Raw genomic sequence first — 21,715 nt, forward strand, 5'->3', positions numbered from 1 at the left:
CCCCTTTTAATTGTGGTTGGAGATTGGACTTCTCATGTAGGAATCCATCGCTAACCCTACTTTTCAAATTTCAAAAATGCTAACTTTTTCAAACCTTTTATTTTTTCTTTTAGTTTTTATTCTTGTCTTTTGGCAAGGATGGACTCTTCTAGAGACCCACGGTTTAACAACTTTTGAAATTCGGAATTAATTATTATTTAATAATAATTTAATTAATTATTAAGCATTTGTTAATAAATAAATATTTAAAAGCTTCAAGGATACCTTATCCTTCTGGGAGACTTTTTAACTTTAAAATTACTTTAATTTAACTTGTATAATAAATTTAAAGTTGTATTTTAATTGGATCAGAATTTGAATTCAATATCCAAATCTATATCCAAAATTCATTTGGATCTTAAGCTGGAACAATTCTTAATTAATATAAGTCTTGGACTGAGTCCAAATCCATATTAATTTGGATCATATGTATTGGATCCAGTATGATCCAAATCCGGATTTGACTCGTCAAGGAGAGTCTTTTTTTGAAAATTTACGATTTTTGGGTCAACCGTAGCCTGAATTCAGAAAAGTAAAATACCATTGGACTTAGAATTCTGAAGCACACTGAACGGTATATGCTTCGATTTTTGCCTCCTAAATTTGCCTAAAATTAGCCTAATTTTTGCTCAAATTTTACTTAAATTTAAAAGTTGAAAATAAAAGTTTTTCTCACAATTTAATTGGCTCGTTTAGTCCTTGTGGAGGAGACCTGGGCTAAGCTCAGACTCAATTAACATATTCTTCGATTTTCTTCTAAACTTAAATAAATTTTCAAAAATCTCAAATTTGACTAAGTATGAAAATAGAGTATATTACACCTGTCTACCAGCCCCCTGCTTCTGAAAATATCGCCTGCCACCTGCTTCTGAAAATATCGACTATGTATGTCGATAAGCAAAATATTGCCTTATTTGTTACATAGCGTGCTGAAAAAGAACACAAAAAAACACGCCTATCATTTTGCATATTCATAAATCATAAATACGGTCCAATCTTTTAACATTTACATTTAACTGCCTCAGTTCAACTTTGTTATTCTATTTGTGTAGGAAAAAGAAAAGTTTAACAAATTTACCCTTACAGAAGAGAGGTTGCTGGTGGAGGGGACGAACCCGCCAGAGGGCGTTGCTGCGGTGGGGATCCGAGTGATGATGGTGGTGGCGGAGACGTCACCGGACTCTTCGTGAATGTTGGTTGAGTAATGATGATGGTGAGAGAGACCCTCTTCCGCTGCCATCCTCAAAAACTCTCTTTTATGTTTCACTTCGAAGTGAAACGCGATAGTGTCACCTTCCGTCTTCTCTTCACTCCTTTGATCCTCCCCTTACCCTTTGATGGGGGCGGATCCCGACGTCAATCACGTAAGAGCAGTTTGATGGGTGTTTACATCTCTTATCTTTCCGGCCATTTTTGTTTCCTGCACTATTCGATTTCGGGATGGAGTCATATGAAGGATTTTTGGTAAATTTTATCATAAGAAGGATATTTTGGTGAGTTCATGCATCACACATTCGTTTCCAAAGTTGACATTTTTTTTTAATTTATAAAAGAAAAAAAAGACCTAATCACGCTTCTGTCCCCGGGCCTATGCTAAGCTTTGGCTTGCTCAGAAAGACTATACTCACCTTTGACTGCCCGTCTATCAGCCAAACCCCTACCCCAAATCTGCGGATATTTCTTTTTTATTTATAACCCAAAGAAACTGGCAGAAAGACATGAGCCCCTGCCATACATACGGTCGTCGTGCCGACGACATAACATAAAACTCTGAGTCTAGGATCCCTGCCCCAAGCCAGGGGGGGCTTTCAACTGCCGGTCAAGCAGCCAAGGCCCTACCCCACTACGCCAACCCCCTTGGCCCCAAAGCTGACATTTAGGAACGATATTCTTGATCTTAGCGGCTAAATGTAAATTCTCAAAGGCTAGCCGTGTATTTGTAAATACACAAAAATGTAGGGGTGTTTATGTAAATTTCTCAAAGAAGGGAGGTTTTGAATGCCTCCCCCTCTTTCTTCGTCTCCCCCTCTCTCCGTTTCGAAATTCTGGCTTAATTTTTTTTTTCATCCTTTTGGTGAAAGGTGACAAGTTATGTTTCCTTTTTTTTTTCTCGTTTTGTAGTGAAAATTTGTCGTTCTGGACTACGTACGATCTATCATCCAAGGATCGTGCCTGCTTTCCATTCTCTTTTTGTTTTCCCATTTGATGAGAAATTTCCATGATGGTGTTCGGTAATTCACATTTTTAGCGCAAAAGTTTGATTATTTATTTTCAGGTATTAACTAAATGGCTTGGTTGTGGATTCTCTTGTTCGCAATTCTGGTGTTCCTTTGGGTGGTTTCTCTCCTTATGGTTTTATACGTGCCAATTAGCCATTCTGTGGTTACATTTCTTTCGAAACGAGGTAAGATATGCTTGATTTGTTTCTTTTGTACTCTGCTTAGCAAGGAAGTTTAGGATATGATCATGAGGTGGTTTTGTGCTCCATTAGATTTGGGGAATCAGTATTTGTTCTCTAATTGGTGTCGTCAATATTGCTGCATCATTGATTTGGTGTGAAATGATGGTCAGATTTGAGTAATTAGTACCGCTACACCTAATTAGGATGGTTGGTTTTGTTTGAGTGATTGATCTAGTGTATTATGTCTTTGTCTTTAGGAGATGAAGGAATCGCACAAACGCAGAATGTTTTGTTGGTCATTGCTCATCCTGATGATGAATCAATGTGAGCTATTGGTATTTGTCTTAGTTTTTCTTTTTCTCCCGTTTAGTTGAAGCTTGTTGACTATTTTTTAGCTATATCTGAGACTATGTAGTAACCATATGACATTATGAAATTTGGCTACACTTCTTTTTGCTTGTTGCTACTCTATCAGATCTGAGGAACACTAAAATCGTTCTTGGGGTAGTGATTTACTAGAGATAGCAATATACCAACCATACTTAGTGAATTTAGCAATCCAGCATTTGATAGAATGCTGTCATGTCTGCAAATTGAGATGGTATTTTTGGCAATTAATGAAGCAATGGGATATTTTCTGAAAATGCCTTTGCAAATTTACACATCTTAGTAGAACAGGGGTGGCTTAAGTTCAAAATGTACAAGCATTTTCATGAGTCCTTTGTTTACTTTCGTTTTATGTGGTATGATGGGGTTTGAGCTAAACTGACAATAAAATAATTCTTTTGCATATTATATAATGACTAACTCCTAACTTATGTTGCCAAACATTGCACTATTAAACTGTCAGCACCAACCCTAGTGCTTGTTTGACACTGCATCTCTCACTTAGACTTTTTAATGTTGTGGCCTGTTAGTTCATGTGGTTCACATTAGGGATGGCAGTCGACCAGGGGAAAATGGGGCCCCATCTCGCCCCGTTTGGACCGGGGATGGAAGATATGAAACGTGGATGGAGGCAGGGATGAAGGTTAAAATCAAAACCCGTGCGGGAATGGACTTACGCTTTCCCCCACCCCGTCCCCGTCCCCTTCCCCGATCCCCGATCCCCGATCCCCGATCCCTGTTAGTAAAATAACTAAAATGCCTTTAGGGATGGCAGTGGACCGGGGAGAAATGGGGTCCCACCTCGTCTCGCCCCGTTTGGACGGGGGATGGAAGACATGAAACAGGGATGGAGGTTAAAATCAAAACCTGTGCGGGGATGGAGGGTGGAATTTTGAGACGGGGCAGGGGTGGAGACCTTGTCCCCTGCCCCCACCCGGTCCACTACCATCCCTAATTAACAAAAGCACTTCAGAAAAATATATTCAGGACTAAATAAGAATGACATATTATTTACATTGACGCTTGAGAAAAAATGTGGTTTTTGTTAAAATTGGGAATAAGTAACACATTCTTCAAAGGAATAAAAACTTTTGAAACATAAATATTAAATACCCCAATGTGGGCTTGGGTGAATAGTACCAACCATAGTCACCAATATCGCAAATATTTTGAAAATATCATGATATTATTGGTTTTTAAAGGTCAACTGCTATTTTCCTGAGATTTTCATGCCAAAACATAAAATATCACAATATTTTCCCAATATTTTCAAAAGGCATCTTTTTTATATAGTTTAAGTATCTTTTTTTGTTTCTTTTATATTTTAAAACCTTTTCTAATTGTTCCTTTATATTTTTGCAAGAAAAATACTATAAAACCTATTATTTCTTATCTTTTTTATTATTCATAGCTTTCGAGATTTTCCCAATATGTTTTTGAGAAAAATCACTTTTTGAAAATATCTCCAAGAAAAGCCCTTGTTGAGAACTTACCTTGAACGATACAGGTGACTATGGTACCAACTCTAGTAATTATTGAACCATTATTATAATATGGGACAAAGAAAAAAAACAAACCTTAGTTTCCTATTATGTGATTGATTTCCCCTTTGTCAATATACCATTTTGATCGCAAAGTGATGGCCTAGTTCTTTATTGAAGCATTCAAGCTGGCAACCTCATCTTGAGTACCACTTCTTTCAATGCTATTTTCTGTTGAAGAATTAAAGTTAAAATTATAAGAAGAATGCTGAAAATTATAACTTGAGGGAAATTTTCCACAACATTGGTGTACTCAATTAATTTTCCAATTTAGGGTTGGCAATGGACCGTCCATAATTGTGACCAAAACTGCAATCTGCAAACCCCCAATTATTTTGATTTTAAATTTTGAGCTATTTCTTGCCAAAAAGTAATTGAACCTTCCTAGAATTATTTCAATCTCTTCATTGACTTCTATGTGATAAAATTGTTTGAAGATAGACTTGTTGCACATTATTTTAGTCTCTTCATTGTTGATTTTATTTTTTTGTTTTAAAACAGTGATCCATGATAAAGTAACAAAGTTCCTATTCTGCAAGAGGAAAAGTTGCAATTCTGTGAAACAAATAATATGGCTTGGTCATAATACTTACAAGGAAGCTCTAACCCCATAATATAGTCCTCAGTATGTCACAGGGATTCGGCTAGCAGGGTGCCGCACCCGCGTCGACGTGACTCGACGCGGGTGCGGGTGCGGGTGCGGCACCGGGTGCGGTCAACCCGATCCTGGGTGCGTTGACCGCACCCAGGATCATTTAGGTCCATTTTTGTTTTTGGATTTTTTTTTTTAATTTGCCCAAATGGGCTGCGAATTTTTTTTAAAAAAAAATTATGCTGACAGCAGCTGTCTGTCAGCTGCAGCAGTTGTTCTTTCAGCTGCTGAAAGAACAGCTGCTGACAGTAGCTGACAGACAGCTGCTGACAGTAGCTGACAGACAGCTGCTGTCAGCAGCTGACAGACAGCTGTTCTGTCAGCAGCTGACAGCTGCGAAATTTGAAAAAACCCGCGTGTTCCCCCGACCCCCTTTATATATATATATATATATATATATATATATATATATATATATATATATATATATATATATATATATATATATATATTACATTTTTGCCCCTGCCGCACCCCCGCACCCGCACCCGCGCCCGCACCTGCACCACAATGCATATTTTACCTTATCATAATTGCTCATTGGCTGCTGAATCATCATTAGTTAAATCACACATTTGAGACAATGTTATTTTCCTTTCTGTAGTGTATACATCTTCTCTTAATTGTGTGATATTACCATGAAGCACTTGACATGTTGGCTATTTTCCACAAATTGGTGACATTGCAAAAGACTTGCTATGGTACCTTCTCTAAAAGCATGGAATTGATAAATTGATCCACTCTATAAGCCCTTGTTCTGCACTACCTTCTACTTTAGATCATTGTTTATAGATCAATTTGGGTGGTCGTATAGTTCAATCTTCACGGTTTCACAGCTTCATGTATCGGATAGAAGGGACACTGGGACAGTAATCCCAGTCCACACCATGAAATTAGATGGGGTCAATTTGTACCCACTTTGGGTAAAGGGATCCCAGTTTAATTCAATCTAGTGATTGCTTCAATAAAGTATCTTATTTGACTTTTCAGTAAAACCAGATCAAAGTAACAATCTGATTACTGATATGAGAGTACTGGCATCAGCAAGGGGCTCACAAAAAAGAAAACCAGAAATAAAAATTGACGAACAGGTCAAAAAGAAGAAGTCAAGCAATAAAATAAGAAAGATAAAGAAGAAGAAGAAGAAGAAGAAGAAGAAGAAGCAATAGAATAAGAAAGAAAGAGAGTGAAACAAATAACAAAACAACAAAGGAAAGCTGCAAGAAAGAGTGTGAAGAAAAAAAAGGGTTTGCTTATTGGATAGGAAAGACGATAGAAGAAAAAAAACAGGTATAGAGGGAAAATATCAACTTGCCTAGATCTGAATCCAAGGTATCAATGGATTTTCTACCATGAATGTCTGCTAGGGACCTGCTGCTGCAGTAACAAGAGGAGACAGTGAAGTAGGGAAGGAGATAGAACTGCAAGTGGCTCCTTATTCCTTCGCGGGTGAATGGTTGCATTAGGGTTCTTGATTTATATATTAATCACCCATCAGCCGTGACAAGGGTGTTTACAAAAAAAGAATAAATTAATAAAAAAAATACAGGTTCATGATAACAGAAAATAATGAAGATAACAATATATGAAATTCATATAGTACATTGTGCAAAACCCCAAAGGAAAAGGTACAAATGCCCATGTCAGCTTTATCTTTAAGTTTTAACCAATAATATAGTATTGGTTTACTCATAGTTGCCATAAGGGTAAGGTACAAAAAGTGATGGGGGAATCTGAAGGAAATCAACAAATTTATAATTTTAAGAGGACAAGTGAGAAATAAAAGAAAGCAATGAGGAGAATTGTTCAGGAAATGAAACAAGATTTGTCTGTGAAGTGATAAGGAAGCAAAGGAAGTAAAATAAATAGATAAATGAATATCATAATTGATAAGCACTACTAAAGCATTCCTACATCACTTTATTTAAAAGAAAAATAGGAACTAAGCATGCCACATTCACAAATATGGTGCTCCTTGTACTTGGAAGTGTAATGAAAAGAGGCGGAAGCACCAATAGAGCAAGTGTCACTCTTTAAGAGTGATCACTAGAACCAAGAACACAAACAACAAATGTGCACACACAAAAACTCTCAAATATGGAAATGACTTAAAGTCATAAGTTGGATATTATTGAAGAAGAGAAGAGAGGGGTATAAAACCCATACCTGTAAGAGAGGAACACCTCCTCTATTTATAGAGGAGGAGAGCACAAGAAGGGACCACAAGGGGGCTCCCTTGTAGTCGTTGGGAGCCCCCAACGGTCAAAAATCTGACCGTTTGGGCCCCAACGACTACAAGAGTGGGGCCCCTTGTGGTTCCAACAAAAAACAAAAAAAGAAAAAGAAAAAAAGGAAAAAGAAAAAGAAAAAGCAAAAAGTAAAAAAGTACATTTGTAGTTTTACAATAATACCCCTATCGGGTATTTAACTAAAAAGCAATATGTATATATGTATATATATACATATATGTATATATATACTTATATATATACGAATGTATATATATATAAGTATATATATATATATATATATATATATATATATATTTTAACACGCCCCCTCAAACTTTACGGGGAGAAGACCGAAAGTTTGCTAAGGAGGAATATAAATCGTGGAGTTGGAAGCTTTGGTGAAGAAGTCAGCTAGCTGATATTCTGAAGTAACATATGGCAATGAGATAGTCCCTCTGAGATATTCGTCTCGAACATAATGGCAATCCATCTCGATATGCTTTGTCCGCTCATGAAAGGTGTGATTGCTGACAATGTATATCGCACTTTTGTTATCACAGCAAAGCTTGGTAGGAGTAGAAATGAGGACGCCCATGTCAGCAAGGAGACTTCTGAGCCATACGATTTCCATAGTTGTCATCGCCATAGCCCGATACTCAGCTTTAGTAGATGATAAGGAGACCTTCTGCTGCTTCTTGCATATCCACGAGATGAGAGATTCACCTAAAAAAATACAAAGACCCGTAATTGAGATACGATCATTGGGATTTCCTCCTCAGTCAGCATCAGTAAAAGCAGTCAATTCAAGAGATGAGGAAGAGGATAAGAAGAGTCCCTTGGAGATGGTATTTTTGATATATCGCACAATTCTCATTACGGCCGCCATATGAACCGTGGTAGGTGCGTGCTGAAACTGGCTCACTGCATGAACCGCATGAGCTATGTCAGGACGGGTGATGGATAGATAGGTGAGGGATCCAATTAATTGACGGTAGGGAGTTGGATCTTCAAGAAGAACACCATCTTCAAGTCTTAGTTTCGCATTGATAACTTCGGGAGTCTCAACTTTCTTTTCATCAGATATTCCTGATTTGGTACAAATTTCAGCAGCTAACTTCATTTGAGATAAGATGTATCCACGTTCGGAATAAGCCACTTCAATTCCTAAAAAATATCGCAAATAACCAAGGTCAGACATATCAAAGGTATCTTTTAACATAGTCTTCACATCATTTACTCCCTTTTTGTCATTCCCTGTGATGATCATATCATCAACATACAGCAGAAGCATGATAATGGAGTCACCTGTCCTTTTAACAAAAAGAGCAGTGTCAGTATAGCAAGAAGAGAAACCTAAATTGATTAATACATTACTAAACCTGTCATACCAAGCTTTAGGAGCTTGCTTAAGACCATATAAAGCCTTTTTTAATTTTAAAACTTTTCCATTTAAATTCATACCTGGAGGTGGTTCCATATAAACTTCTTCATTTAAATTACCATTCAAAAAGGCATTTTTAACATCAAGTTGAAAGATGGGCCATTTTTTAACAGAAGCTATAGCAATAAGGGCTCGAACACTAGTCATTCGAGCAACTGGGGCAAAAGTTTCATCATAGTCTACCCCATATTCTTGGGCATAACCTTTGGCTACCAACCTAGCCTTATATCTTTCTAATGAACCATCACTCTTAGTTTTTACTTTAAACACCCATCTACATCCAATGGGTTTCTTGCCATTTGGAGGATCAATAATTTTCCAAGTTTGTGCCTTTTTAAGGGCATTAAGTTCAAGCTCCATAGCTTCATTCCAATGATCATATTGTTTAGCATCATTGTAATGAGATGGTTCATGAAAGGAGTGAATAGCAAGAAGACATGCTCGATAATTAGGGGAAAAGGAGTCATAAGAAACAAATCTATTTGGATTCTTAGGAATGCGATTTGATCTTCTTTGAGAGGTTTCTTCTATCGACTCATTTTGAGAAAATCTTTCAAGGGCACATGGAGGATTTCTTTCATTCCTTCTAGAGTAGACTTGTATTTGTCTTGAAGCATTTTCTTCTAAGTTTTGATCATTATTTGGATGTTCAACAAGATCTTCATTAAGAGGTTCATCAAGATCAATATGATCATCTATGATGTTTTCTTGAGGTAGCAAGTCAAATAAAAAGGAATAGTCAATATTTTCATTTGGTTGATGCGAAAAACCATTTTCTTCTTCGAGGAATGTGACGTCTTTTGAGATATAAAGTTTATTATTAAGTATGTCAAAACATCTATATCCTTTTTGTTTTTCGCCATATCCCAAAAAAATACATTCAATAGCCCTAGGAGAAAGTTTATCATTTTTGCGAGTTAAAACAAAGCATTTACATCCAAAAATTCTTAATCTTTTATAATCGGGCGACATATTGTAAAGTTTTTCAAATGGAGAAAGATTTTTCAAAGAGGATGAAGGTATTCTATTGATGAGATATGTTGAAGTTAGAACCGCTTCGGCCCAAAAGGATTTTGGGATATTTTTTGAAATCAATAATGTTCTTGTAGTTTCTATTATGTGCCTATGCTTTCTTTCCGCAAGACCATTTTGTTGCGGAGTGTTGGGACAAGAACGTTGATGACAAATTCCATTTTCTTTTAAGAAATTTTGAAAATCATTAGACATATATTCACCTCCCGAATCGGACCTAAGAATAGATAGATTTTCCAAAAATTGATTTTTAACCATCGCATGAAATTCTTTAAAGAATGAAAAAACTTCAGATTTGCGGCTTAAGAAGTATATCCACGTAAATCTAGTGAAGTCATCAATAAAGACCACATAATACGAAAAACCTCCTTTAGATAAAATTGGGGAAGGTCCCCATACATCGGAATGAACAAGTTCAAAAGGCCGAGTGGCAAAATAACTTCTTTGAGGAAACGGAGTAGCTTTAGATTTCCCAAAAATGCAATCTTTACAAGTCATGTGATTGTCTTTACAAGTATTGTCCAAAAAAGGGAGAAGAGACATTTTTACAAAATTTGGATGACCAAGTCTCTCATGCCAAATTCCAATACTTTTGTCTTTAACAAGATTGCAAGAAGACTTAGATGGAAGCGTCAAAAAGTCCATAAAATAGAGATCGCCCCTTCTATGGCCTTGCCCAATCAGCTTCCCTGACTGGAGATCCTGCACGATGCAATCTTTAGGTGAGAAAGAGACTTGGCATCCATGGTCGGTTATTTGGGAAACGGAAAAAAGATTTAAGTTAATTTTTGGAACAACTCTTACTTTAGGAACAAAAAAGTTTTGAGAATTTTTGAAGTCAAGTGTTCCAATACTTTCTATTTTTAATGATGTTCCATCGGCCGTTGAAACATAGGAGGACATGGATTCGGAAAAGACATTGGAAAGGGAGGTTTTATGAGATGTCATATGGAAAGAAGCACCAGAGTCTAGTATCCACATACCTGGAGGTGATGAAGAGTAGGCGATGGCGGCTCCGGATGTTGAAGGAGAAGACTTGAGAAGGTGTTGGAGAACTTCAGAGATATGATTAAGAGTTTCTTTGATATCTCCTTCTTTGGTACTTTCTTCCTTCTTTGGAGAATTTTCTCCAACCGCGGCAACCTTTCCTTTAAGCTTTGGACAAACCGGTCTAATGTGCCCCGGTTCATTACAATAGTGGCATATGATCCCCTTTCTAGGTCCATTGATATTTTTGTTAAAGTGGGGAGGTCTATATGCTTTAACATTTGATCCGGGCCTATTAACGGCCAAAACTTCATCATTCCTAATGCTCAAACCAAGTCAAGTTTCTTCTTGACATACCTCGGCAAGAGCATCTTCAATAGGTAGGGCTTTGCTTCTATGGAGAAGAGATGCCCTCACTTGTTCAAATTCCGGGCGAAGCCCATGAAGAAATTGAAAAAAGTGCTCCTTTTCAATTTGTTCCCTTCTTAGTTCAATGTCTTGTGGAGCAACCCATTTGGGCTCAAGAAGGGCAAGCTCATCCCAAAGAGGGGTTAGAGAGCTAAAATAATCCCAAACACTCATATCCATTTGTTTAGTGGAACGAATTTTTTCTTGACAAAAGAATTGCCGAGCAAGATCCTTTTGGGTATACATACCCTTAAGGAAAAACCAAGCCTCATTGGCTCTTCTAAACTTGGCAATATTGGCACAATTTTTAAGATCTACATTGTTCATAAACCATGCCAAAATTTTGGCATGGTTACTTTCCCAATCCTCGATTTTGGATTGATGTTCATTAATGGCTTTGGTGCGCTCATCGCCATCTAAAGCCTTTTCAACTTCATTTTCAATTTTGGTAAGAACAAGAGAGGGTTCGGGAGTAGTCCCCATAACAAAACCCCAAAGTTTCTTACCTCTTAGATGATTTTCCATAGCGGAGGCCCACATGAGATAGTTGGACCCATTTAGCTTGAAAGAGAGCTCCACTTTAGAGTCACGTTCCATCGGCACCAAATACTCTTCCTTTCTTCAAAACTTTGAGAGGCATGCTTTCCAAGATGACAAAAGAAAAAAGCCCAATCACCAACCGAGCTCTGATACCATGTAATGAAAAGAGGCGGAAGCACCAATAGAGCAAGTGTCACTCTTTAAGAGTGATCACTAGAGCCAAGAACACAAACAACAAATGTGCACACACAAAAACTCTCAAATATGGAAATGACTTAAAGTCATAAGTTGGATATTATTGAAGAAGAGAAGAGAGGGGTATAAAACCCATACCTGTAAGAGAGGAACACCTCCTCTATTTATAGAGGAGGAGAGCACAAGAAGGGACCACAAGGGGGGCTCCCTTGTAGTCGTTGGGAGCCCCCAACGGTCAGAAATCTGACCGTTGGGGCCCCAACGACTACAAGAGTGGGGCCCCTTGTGGTTCCAACAAAAAAAGAAAAAAAGGGAAAAAAAGGAAAAAGAAAAAGAAAAAGCAAAAAGTAAAAAAGTACATTTGTAGTTTTACAATAATACCCCTATCGGGTATTTAACTAAAAAGCAATATGTATATATATACATATATGTATATATATACTTATATATATACGAATGTATATATATATAAGTATATATATATATATATATTTTAACAGGAAGATCATCCACACATAATCATTATATGCCCAAAGAAAAGTAATGTTATGATTTTCACCCTTTCTTGGGGAAAGAGCATTTGCAGTGGTTGCTTTCTAAGAACTTTTTTAGAAACACTTGCATGTCTTGTTGCTTAATATGTAGTTTCTTTTTGTGCAGGTTTTTTGCCCCAACAATTCTGTACTTGGCATCAGCAAGACATGTTGTTCATGTTTTATGCATCTCAACTGGTAAGTTTCTTCTATTATGGTATGCTGTAATATCTATTTTGGCAGGTGTCCGTAATTGTTTCGATGGATGCTTATCATGAACCACAAGTATCAACGGAGAATACATACTTATCAAAAAAACACTTGGAATATATTTGTGTGATCTGAAATGTTGGAGAGATTGCTGAATCTAAGAAGTTAGCTTATTCTTCTTTATCTTTGAGAAGATTCCTCCATATTTTCTTTTGTTGATCACTGAAAAATTTTATCATCTGCATCTATTTCTTTGGTCCTTAGGCATGTCCTTCCATTGTTTTCTACATTGTAATTTGCCTCGCCAGAAAGTTAAAGGTCAACATAGAGTTTTTTCAAGATTTTCAAGAAAAATTTCAGAAATTGATCATATTCAAATGAAGCAATGACCGTGGCTAACCCATATTTCTCTTTTCTGTATCATTCCTCCACCATTGTCTACACGGCCATCTTCCGTGCCAACATAAAACACATCATCACTTTGAGCAAGAACTCCAAATGCTTTGCATTTTCTTGGAACCTAGTGTGGATTTCTGTTAAAATGGTAGTGTTTTCTTCCTTGGTCATTTTTCCTTTAGAAAGGCAAGCAAAGGTTAAGAGGGAGAAATGTAGTCTATCAGACATGGAAGGAATACATCACTTCCAAAGTAGGAGCAGCAAAAAACCCTTATCTTTCTCCTTTCGGAAGAAAACAGCTTCTTAACAAATTTTTTTCTGTAGAATTACTCTTAGTATGCAGAAATTTCCAGACCCAATAAATACAAAACATATTGCAATTTTAAACCCCTGTTCACCTTCTTATGCTTTTATCATCTGCCTCACCAGTGCCATGTGCCAACCACATACAGAAAGCCAATCAATACGGAAAATCACAAGTACTCCTTCAGCATGTTTATTTCTTGAAACCAACCCTTAGATTTGAAGAATGAATATCTCCAAGGGAGATAATAGAATACATGTATTTTCTAATTCGCCAAATGCTAGCCCTTGGTTTGATAAATGTACATGTATTGTTATTTTACTACCCTTTATTTACTGTATATTTGTATGTTCGTATGGTTCAAGAATTTGGCAAATGTTAGAGATTGGCACTGGTAAGGTATGCATTTTCCTGCAATGCCAAGGTTGGATAGGTTTTGCAGCAAATATCAGATATTGGTCTAAGAAATATAAATGACCTGAAAATATTTCTTCTATGTAATTCTCCTTCTATTTTTTCAAGGCGCTTAACAACCTCTTTGCTGATATTCTAAGAATTCAGATTACCCTTTTAACCTAAGGCTTCATCTTTTACACTCTTCATAGGTGATGCAGAGGGCAAGGGAACCTTAAGAAAGGAAGAGCTCCATCGTGCTTGTGTTATCCTCAAGGTAATACATAGGTCATTGTGTTAGAGAAGCATGATGATAAGCGATGTTCGAAAAATAGAATGAACACAGGTGATGCTGTTATGGCACTTTCAGGTGCAGCTCCAAAGAATAAAAATCATTGACCATCCTGATTTACAGGTATATCTATGTTTCACAGTATCTAGTCATCAACAGATCTTGACTCTGAGAACGTATTATTGCCCAAGCTGTATCTTCTATTCGGATGGTGCTTCTTGTTTTCATTGGATCTGATTTTTTTCTTTTCATTTGAAGGATGGTTTTGACAAATTGTGGAGCCCTTTTTTACTTAAAAGTCTTATTGAGGATGCTGTGGTAACTTGGGGTATCGACACAGTATGTATTCCATAATGTAGTGAGTAACCCTAGGCAATGCATGTACATGTTTTAGTCTTTTGATGATATTCTAAGGGATGTGCATTTTTTCATCGGGAGTTATGTGTTTGCTTCACGCTGTGTGTGTGTGTGTGTGTGTGTGTGTGTGTGTGTGTGAGAGAGAGAGAGAGAGAGAGCTCATGCCATTGGATAAGTTTTTGATAGCAATTGAGGCCTCCATTTAGAAAAACCAGCTACGACTTCTCCTATAAATGAAAATGTTTTACTGGGAAGTTCTAGTGCAATTCTACACACTTTGAAAGCTGAACCATTTGCTCTTTACATGGAAGATTTTGCCCACCTATAAAAGTTGAGGGACAAATTCCATGGGTTTTACTCATTTTTTGCATTATTGTGGAAAGCAAGTCATGATGTTCAACTTTTGTCATTTTTTATGTTCATGGAACTGCAGGAAACGGATCTGCAGGTATTTTGATTTCCGGTTATGTATAATGCCATGATTTTTGCTTTTCTCCGTGCGATTATCAATCATTTTGTCTCTGTATAGCGGATTTTCTCAAAGTTGCATTTTGGGTTTGGGGCATACAATGCTTTTTCTCTTTAGCATGTTCTATGCACTCAGAACTTGCAAATATTTTGTATTTTCAGTATAGCAGCCATGGAAATCCTTTCTGATTGATCTTTTGGTAGCATTGGCAATCATACGTACAGCACCAGCATATCCAACACCTTCATATCACTTAAATGGTTCAGGTAGACCTAAGGAGTCAACCTGATTTGACCTGTACTGTAGGTACCTAATTTGGGTGGACCAAGCTGGGTCTAAAATTTGGGTCCAGTAGTAAAACAGGTTTGCTTTGGGGTATACCATTTGTAAGCCTGACCACATCGAGTCTATAGCTTACTTGATGCCCCACTCAATCGGTTCCACATAATACACCCCTAAACCGACATGTACCTAATATATACCTGATCTGGGGTGTACAAGAGTATAAGAATAGTCTCAGTAGTGGGGGATCCCAACCAGTAATATTTGGGTTAGTACTCTCTCTCTCTCTCTCTCTCTCTCTCTCTTGCTATATATATAGGGTTAACATATGGTCAGGTTGCCATGATGTCCAAATCATTTTTTTTTCTGTTTTTCATGAAACTAACCTTACCTTCAAAAATTCACGCCTAAAATTTGTGATATTTTATCTGCTCATAAAATTGTTTTTCTCATAAAAAAAACACAATACAAGAACCGGTTCCCAGCGTTTGGATCTTGTTGAATACATCTATGAGGTTCAATTGGGTCAACACAGCCTGCCCCTATGATTTCTAACTCATTTGGTCAGTCAGATCGACATGACCAAATATTAACCCTATATATACATACATATATATATATATATATGCATGTGTAAGACAAGTCTTCATACAGGTGTGTGTGTGTGTGTGTGTGTGTGTGTGTGTGTGTGTTATTATATATATAGTTTTGCAGTATTGTAAATTGTCATGCCCACCAGGGGCATTTTTGTCTTTTTACTGCATGTAATAGTCACTGTTCTAGTGGAACAGTTTTCTATTTTTTAGTATTTATTTCTTTTTTGTATTTAGTGTAATAGAGCATGGGCTCTATGGTCAAAAGACCATAAAGTCGTTGGGAGCTCGTTGGGGAGCTCCCCAATAGAGCCCAATCTCTCAAAGGTGTATATATAGGGGTTGATCCCCTCTCTTGTATCTATTGTTTTTCTAAGCATTTTCTCAATACAATATTATTTGTTTTTACGTGTTCTTGTTCCTCTTGTGAGCATTGTGCCTAGCCCTTTGTGGCTTTTTGTATCTTGCCCATTAGTGGCTTCGTGTGGTTGTGCCACTCTTTCTAGCCCTTTGTGGTATCTCTTTTGTGCACTTGTGTTTCGTTACAGTGTGTACCATAAACTCTATATCAATGAGTTAAACTCACTTTCTCATGCATTTTCTAGTAGATTAAACCATCCAGATAACTTTGTCACGGTCTATTTATTATTATCCATGCTTCACATCTTGCGATCTGGATATGAAGATTCATTTTCTTGAGAAATGTAGTGTCCATTAAAGTCTTCTAATATTTGATTTCTTGATCCAAAGCATGTTGCATGGCAAATGTCCATGATAATTACCATTGGATCTACTTGAAAACTGTCTGAACAGTGAGATTCCACTCATTGATACCAACCTGAGTATGTACACACATGCACAACCAACCCCGCCACCCCACACACACAGACCTACCATTCAATTTCTAACACAATAACAAAAATATCATTATCTACAGGAATTACCAGGCCAACATATTCAAGTCATGAACCTGCGTTTCAAATATTTGAGTTGTATTAAATGTATCCTTGGCCTACAAAATTTGTTTTGGCTGTTTATACATGTAAAGTTAAATGCAATTGGGATTACTGAAATGCTTGAGATGCAATGCATTTTGTTAGATATTGTATTTTTTCTTATAGGAAGAAAGAATCATCCATGGACTTTTTTATTTTTCATGGCATCTTACATTCTTTCACTTTTATTGTGATTCAGTTAATCACATTTGACTATTATGGAATTTCTGGTCATAGAAATCACCGAGATGTGCATCATGGATTACGGTAAGTTTATTTTCATTGTTGCTTGCATTGAAAATTTATGCTTTAATTAGATCAAAAAATTCTTCCATCAAACATTTTTCTCCTGAAAAGATATTGGTGATATTTGTTTGTTATGACATATAAATTTAGGAATTTTTTTGGCAGAATCCTATTTTTAGGAAAATTTTCAATTTGAATACTGTAATATGGCTAGCATTTTTTTCATATTTGATAGGCTTTCTCTTAGTTTCTTACCTGTTAATGTTTCTTTCATATCTCAATAATTGTCTTTTTCCTGAACTTCATAACCCTTTAGTTTTGACAAGCTTTAGATCTAGTCAGTCTGGTTCTTATTATCTTAATTGGTGAAAGCGAATAGGTGGTTGACTACATGATCATCAAACTGCACACATATTGGATTTAGTTTATGTTATGTTGGTTTGGAAGATTTGGTTCTTGCAAATTGATTTACATATTGAATGTTAGTTGTATCAGTTATTACAATTGTTGGATGATGTAAATTCCTAAATAAACCTGAAACCTGGGGTCAATGGGGCTAATCTTTTAAAACAAAATGTTGTTTTTCATATTTTTCCAAGCAGATAAAAGAAAAACACATCCAGTAAGAGGGAAAATTTAATGTCATTATGAAGATGGCTTGAATGAATAAAACTTGATAATATTGAAATGAGAATGTAAAGCTGACAACTGATATCATCACCAAATTACATATGCAAGATTACAATGTAAAGCTCAAGTAGTATTCACTTGTTACATTGTCATGTATGCAAAAATCTTCAATAATCTGTTAAACCACAGAGATAAAGCTAATATGGATTAGTGCTATAACTTCATGTTTTTAGAAACTGAGAAAAAATGCAGTCAGTGATTATGATAGCCGAGAACATGGAAAACTGATGACTAATATCTTCACTACATTTTGTATATATTTTTTAACATTAATAAAGTTCTTTTTTGGCCATTCAAAAAGAAAAGCATTTGCTTCCTTTTTAAAATTGGTTCAGCTTAAAAAACAGCAATCGGTGACTTTGATTTTCAAGTATGGAAAAACTATGATTTTTTAGTTAGTTAAAATGCATTTGATGTCACTCTAGGAATTGGTAAGAAGCTTTGATAAAACAAACATGGATTGACTGTCAAAAGGCAAGTGCCTGTTAAAATTTAAAATGCGTAAAATTTTTGGGTTCCATAATCAATATTTTGATAGTTGGAACACACAACAAAATTTATGTCAGTAACCAAATTTTGTTGTGCATAAGGATGTTAGAATTTCTAGTTGAAATGGTCCCATATAATCATATTACCTGCCTTGCAACCATTCTTTTGTGAAACTAATCCTACTTTCCATTGTATTTTATGTTACCAGCATGCTAATGAAGGACAACTTGAAGAGAAATATTGAAGCCTGGGAACTTGTAGGGTTTGTTTCCTTCTAACAGGCATATGTTCTTTTTCCTTTGATCTATTAATGGCCATTCTTTTCCTAAGTAGTCAAAAGCACTAGTTGGCGCTTAGGCGCCAGTCCCCGAAGGACTAGTTTGTTTCATTCTCGTGGAAAGGAAAGGCCTTTCATGAGAATGGACACAGATTTCTAAAAAATCCTGCCAGCTCAGCCTTCCTATGAGAATGCTTTCATGGAGGACAGGTATGAAAGGATTTGCACATGAAAAGTGGTAGGTGGTGGGAAAAACTAGGGCCCACCTATGCCAGCATGGCACATTCCTACCATGATGATTTGATGTTTGTTTCACTCATGATGGGAAAGGAAGGGAAAGGGATGCCAGCTCAGCAACTTTCCATGAAAATTAACAAACAAGGCTTAAAAGGCCTAGTTGATGTCTAGGTGGGAATAGTTTGGGACAAAAAAAAATAGAAAATAAAAAACAAACTAAGAATTTGTAATGAATTCTTAAATTAATAGAAAATACATATTCAACTCAATTTTTGAAGCTAAACAACTGAAACTGAAAGAAAAAACACAATCTATGAATGAAACTAAACAATTAAAACATAATTACATTTTTAACATTCAAATTCATCTAAACTAAAATATTTGTTTAGTTGGATTGCTTAGAGACCCACAAAAGAACATAATTATTTAAAATAAAAATTAAAAAAAAAAATGGAAAACATAAATGTTCCAAAATACATAACCATAACATAAATATAATGTTTTAAAGATTATAAAAAAATAAATACCAATCTTAGTGCCCCCCACCTAGATACTCGCCTAGGCACCTAGGTGCCCCTAACCGTAAGCTTGCATCTAGGTATCCTAGGTGGGAGACTAGGCAAGAATTTTACTATGCTCTTTCTTCAATACATGTTTCAGATACTGCAATTTGTCTATTTAGGTGCATATCAAGGCTGGTGATCTCTTGCATGTCAATCATGTAGATTACTATGTGATTCATGCTCCCTGAATAGCACACTTGGTTGGTTGCTTGCCATGTCCAGTTCCAGTTTATTTTATTTTCGCTGACATGTAGTTAAATCCGCATGTGATGCATTAGCATTACATATCTATTGATTTGTAATGGATATTTCATGCACATTCCAATGTGTATGGAGCAATTACTTTGTTCAGTTAAGAAGTTGCGATGAGGTCAATCCATAATTACCAATTCTCTTCTTTCATGTACTTTTGTGCTCTGGCAATCACATGTGCCTATGCTCCCTATGGAATATAAAGGTTGTACGTGAATTGGACTTTGACCATGTTCTTCTGTAGTTTTAATTTTGTATAAGCTTGAGCAGAAAGCTCCCAACTCTTGGAGCTGCTATGGCTATTAGTCAGCGCATATAATCTTCCTTGTGTTGTCATAATTATCTCATCAATCTCCCTTTTGGGCCCCATTATATACATATTGTTTAGTTGTGTTTCATTGTCTGCCTGCTCATCAGCATAAAGTTACTTGGCAGCTCCTAGACAAAAAAATGTGGAAAATCTGGGGAGGAAAATCTGCAGTTTCTTGATGCGACAAAATACCAAAGCATGTAACTGTTCTTTGCATGTGACTAGGAACAAAACCATGAATTGGGGTTGAACACACAAATTCTTACACGCCCAAAATATTTTTCTGTTATGTTGTTGGTCCTAGCTTTCAGTTCATGTTCATTTAAAGAGGATGTGTATGTTTAACTATTTGGCTGCTTACTAAAATATTCTTCAAACTCAACCTGAATTGAATTGCTAACTGATGTGGATGTCACTATTAAAATTTGAGAGTATACAATTTTAATAAAGTGTGCATTGATTTGCAGCTAACACAAAAGAGCACATGATTTCATCATTTTCTAAATAAAACATATAAAACATATAAAACATGACAATGTTTTATGAACTATATCCTCCACCACAGCCCTCACATCCCTCAGTAGCCATTTTCCTCAATGCTTTAAGCATTATGGTCTTTGTCTATGATTTGCAAGCAAAAGTATGCACATTAAATTTTGTTTGCTTAAGATTGTTTTTCTTATCATTATGTGGAAATTTTGTGCAATACTAAACCTTCTGAATGTGGCTGCATTTGCTCTTGCAGATTAGTACTAATATTGCACGCAAGTACTGTGGCCCAGTAGACATCTGGTGGTCTATTCTTGAATCCTGCATACACCAGAAAGAGGAAATATATTTCTTGCCAAATAGATATCCTCGTCTGAGCGCCAATGCAATGGCACAACATGGTAGCCAGTGGGTTTGGTATGTGTTCTAATAATCTTTGCATGCCATTATTTTCAAGATCTTATGAAATGTTCAATATTCAGGAAAGATTTTGGTAAGACTTTGATTTGAATTCTTAGGAGCCCCTGATCTCCTTTACAGGAAACCACCTTGTTAAAACTCAATAGCAATTATTGCACATGCCAGCTGCCCCAAGGGGGTTCGTGCAGTGGGGTGGGGCCTTGGCCACTAGACGGGTGGTCAGGGTTCCATTCTCATGGACGTCACCCCCCTTGCATATTGCCGAAGCATGGCAACTCCCTTGGGGCGAGGGCTGCACCCACTTTTACACCGCCGGAGAAGCGACCATAGACTGGCAGGGTTGACCAGCACGGCCACGTCTCTTACTCTGGGGGTGGTTTTCTCAGGTTGTCAATGGAAGAAAAACACTGCACATATCAGCTGCTCGTAATTATGTAGAGCAAATGCAGCAGTGATTGGGGAAAATGGAGCACATTTGTGAATATTTTTGCTTTTATGTGTTTGGTAAATACAATACATGACATTTCTTTTGATGTGCGTTGCAGGTTCCGGAAGCTGTTTGTGGTGTTGTCTCGGTACACCTACATAAATACTCTAAAAAAGTTCAAAATTGTAGCAGTTTGTTCGTTCTAGCATTCGTTGACACAAGATGTTAAGATGGAAAAAACGAGTTTACACCCGCTGGCAGAGTGGAGAGAGCTACACCGACTCTATTTGTTGATTCAGTGAAGCTTTCATCTTTTAGAAGCCATTGCCTGAGTTAATTCAAGAACACTACTGACTGAAACTTTGTTGTTTACTGTTTTTGTAATTTTGTTTCATCCGATACATTTTAAAAGCCTCTTAGTCAGACGTGAAAAAAACCTCTGAGATATTGCAATAAATTGAAAAAGTGCAAGTGATGCAATATAAGTTCACATCTCTTTTTTTTTTTGTTTTAAATCCATCTTTTCTCTTTAAAAAACACGCATTTTTAAATTGTCACTAGAAAAGCCCTCCAAAACCAAGATTTGTTACGTTATCCTTCATTACCTTGGTGTCTGCAGAACATGAGATAGTGCAGG

At 36.6% G+C, this 21,715-nt stretch overlaps 1 protein-coding gene across 1 annotated transcript; it reads left to right on the top strand.

The window, feature by feature from the left end:
• Positions 1 to 2,325: 2,325 nt before the first annotated feature.
• Positions 2,326 to 21,550, top strand: LOC149848320 (uncharacterized). The gene is made up of 10 exons (XM_090003982.1): positions 2,326 to 2,443; positions 2,698 to 2,764; positions 12,515 to 12,585; positions 13,903 to 13,967; positions 14,061 to 14,105; positions 14,241 to 14,321; positions 16,878 to 16,945; positions 18,312 to 18,360; positions 20,488 to 20,648; positions 21,197 to 21,550. Exons 1-10 carry the CDS (start codon positions 2,326 to 2,328, stop codon positions 21,282 to 21,284), a joined length of 813 nt encoding a protein of 270 aa, XP_089860108.1. The 3' UTR covers positions 21,285 to 21,550.
• The last annotated feature ends 165 nt before the right edge of the window (positions 21,551 to 21,715 follow it).

Source organism: Nuphar pumila, chromosome 1 (assembly GCF_984573655.1).
Source record: "Nuphar pumila chromosome 1, dmNupPumi1.hap1.1, whole genome shotgun sequence".
In the NCBI taxonomy this organism is placed as follows: domain Eukaryota; kingdom Viridiplantae; phylum Streptophyta; class Magnoliopsida; order Nymphaeales; family Nymphaeaceae; genus Nuphar; species Nuphar pumila.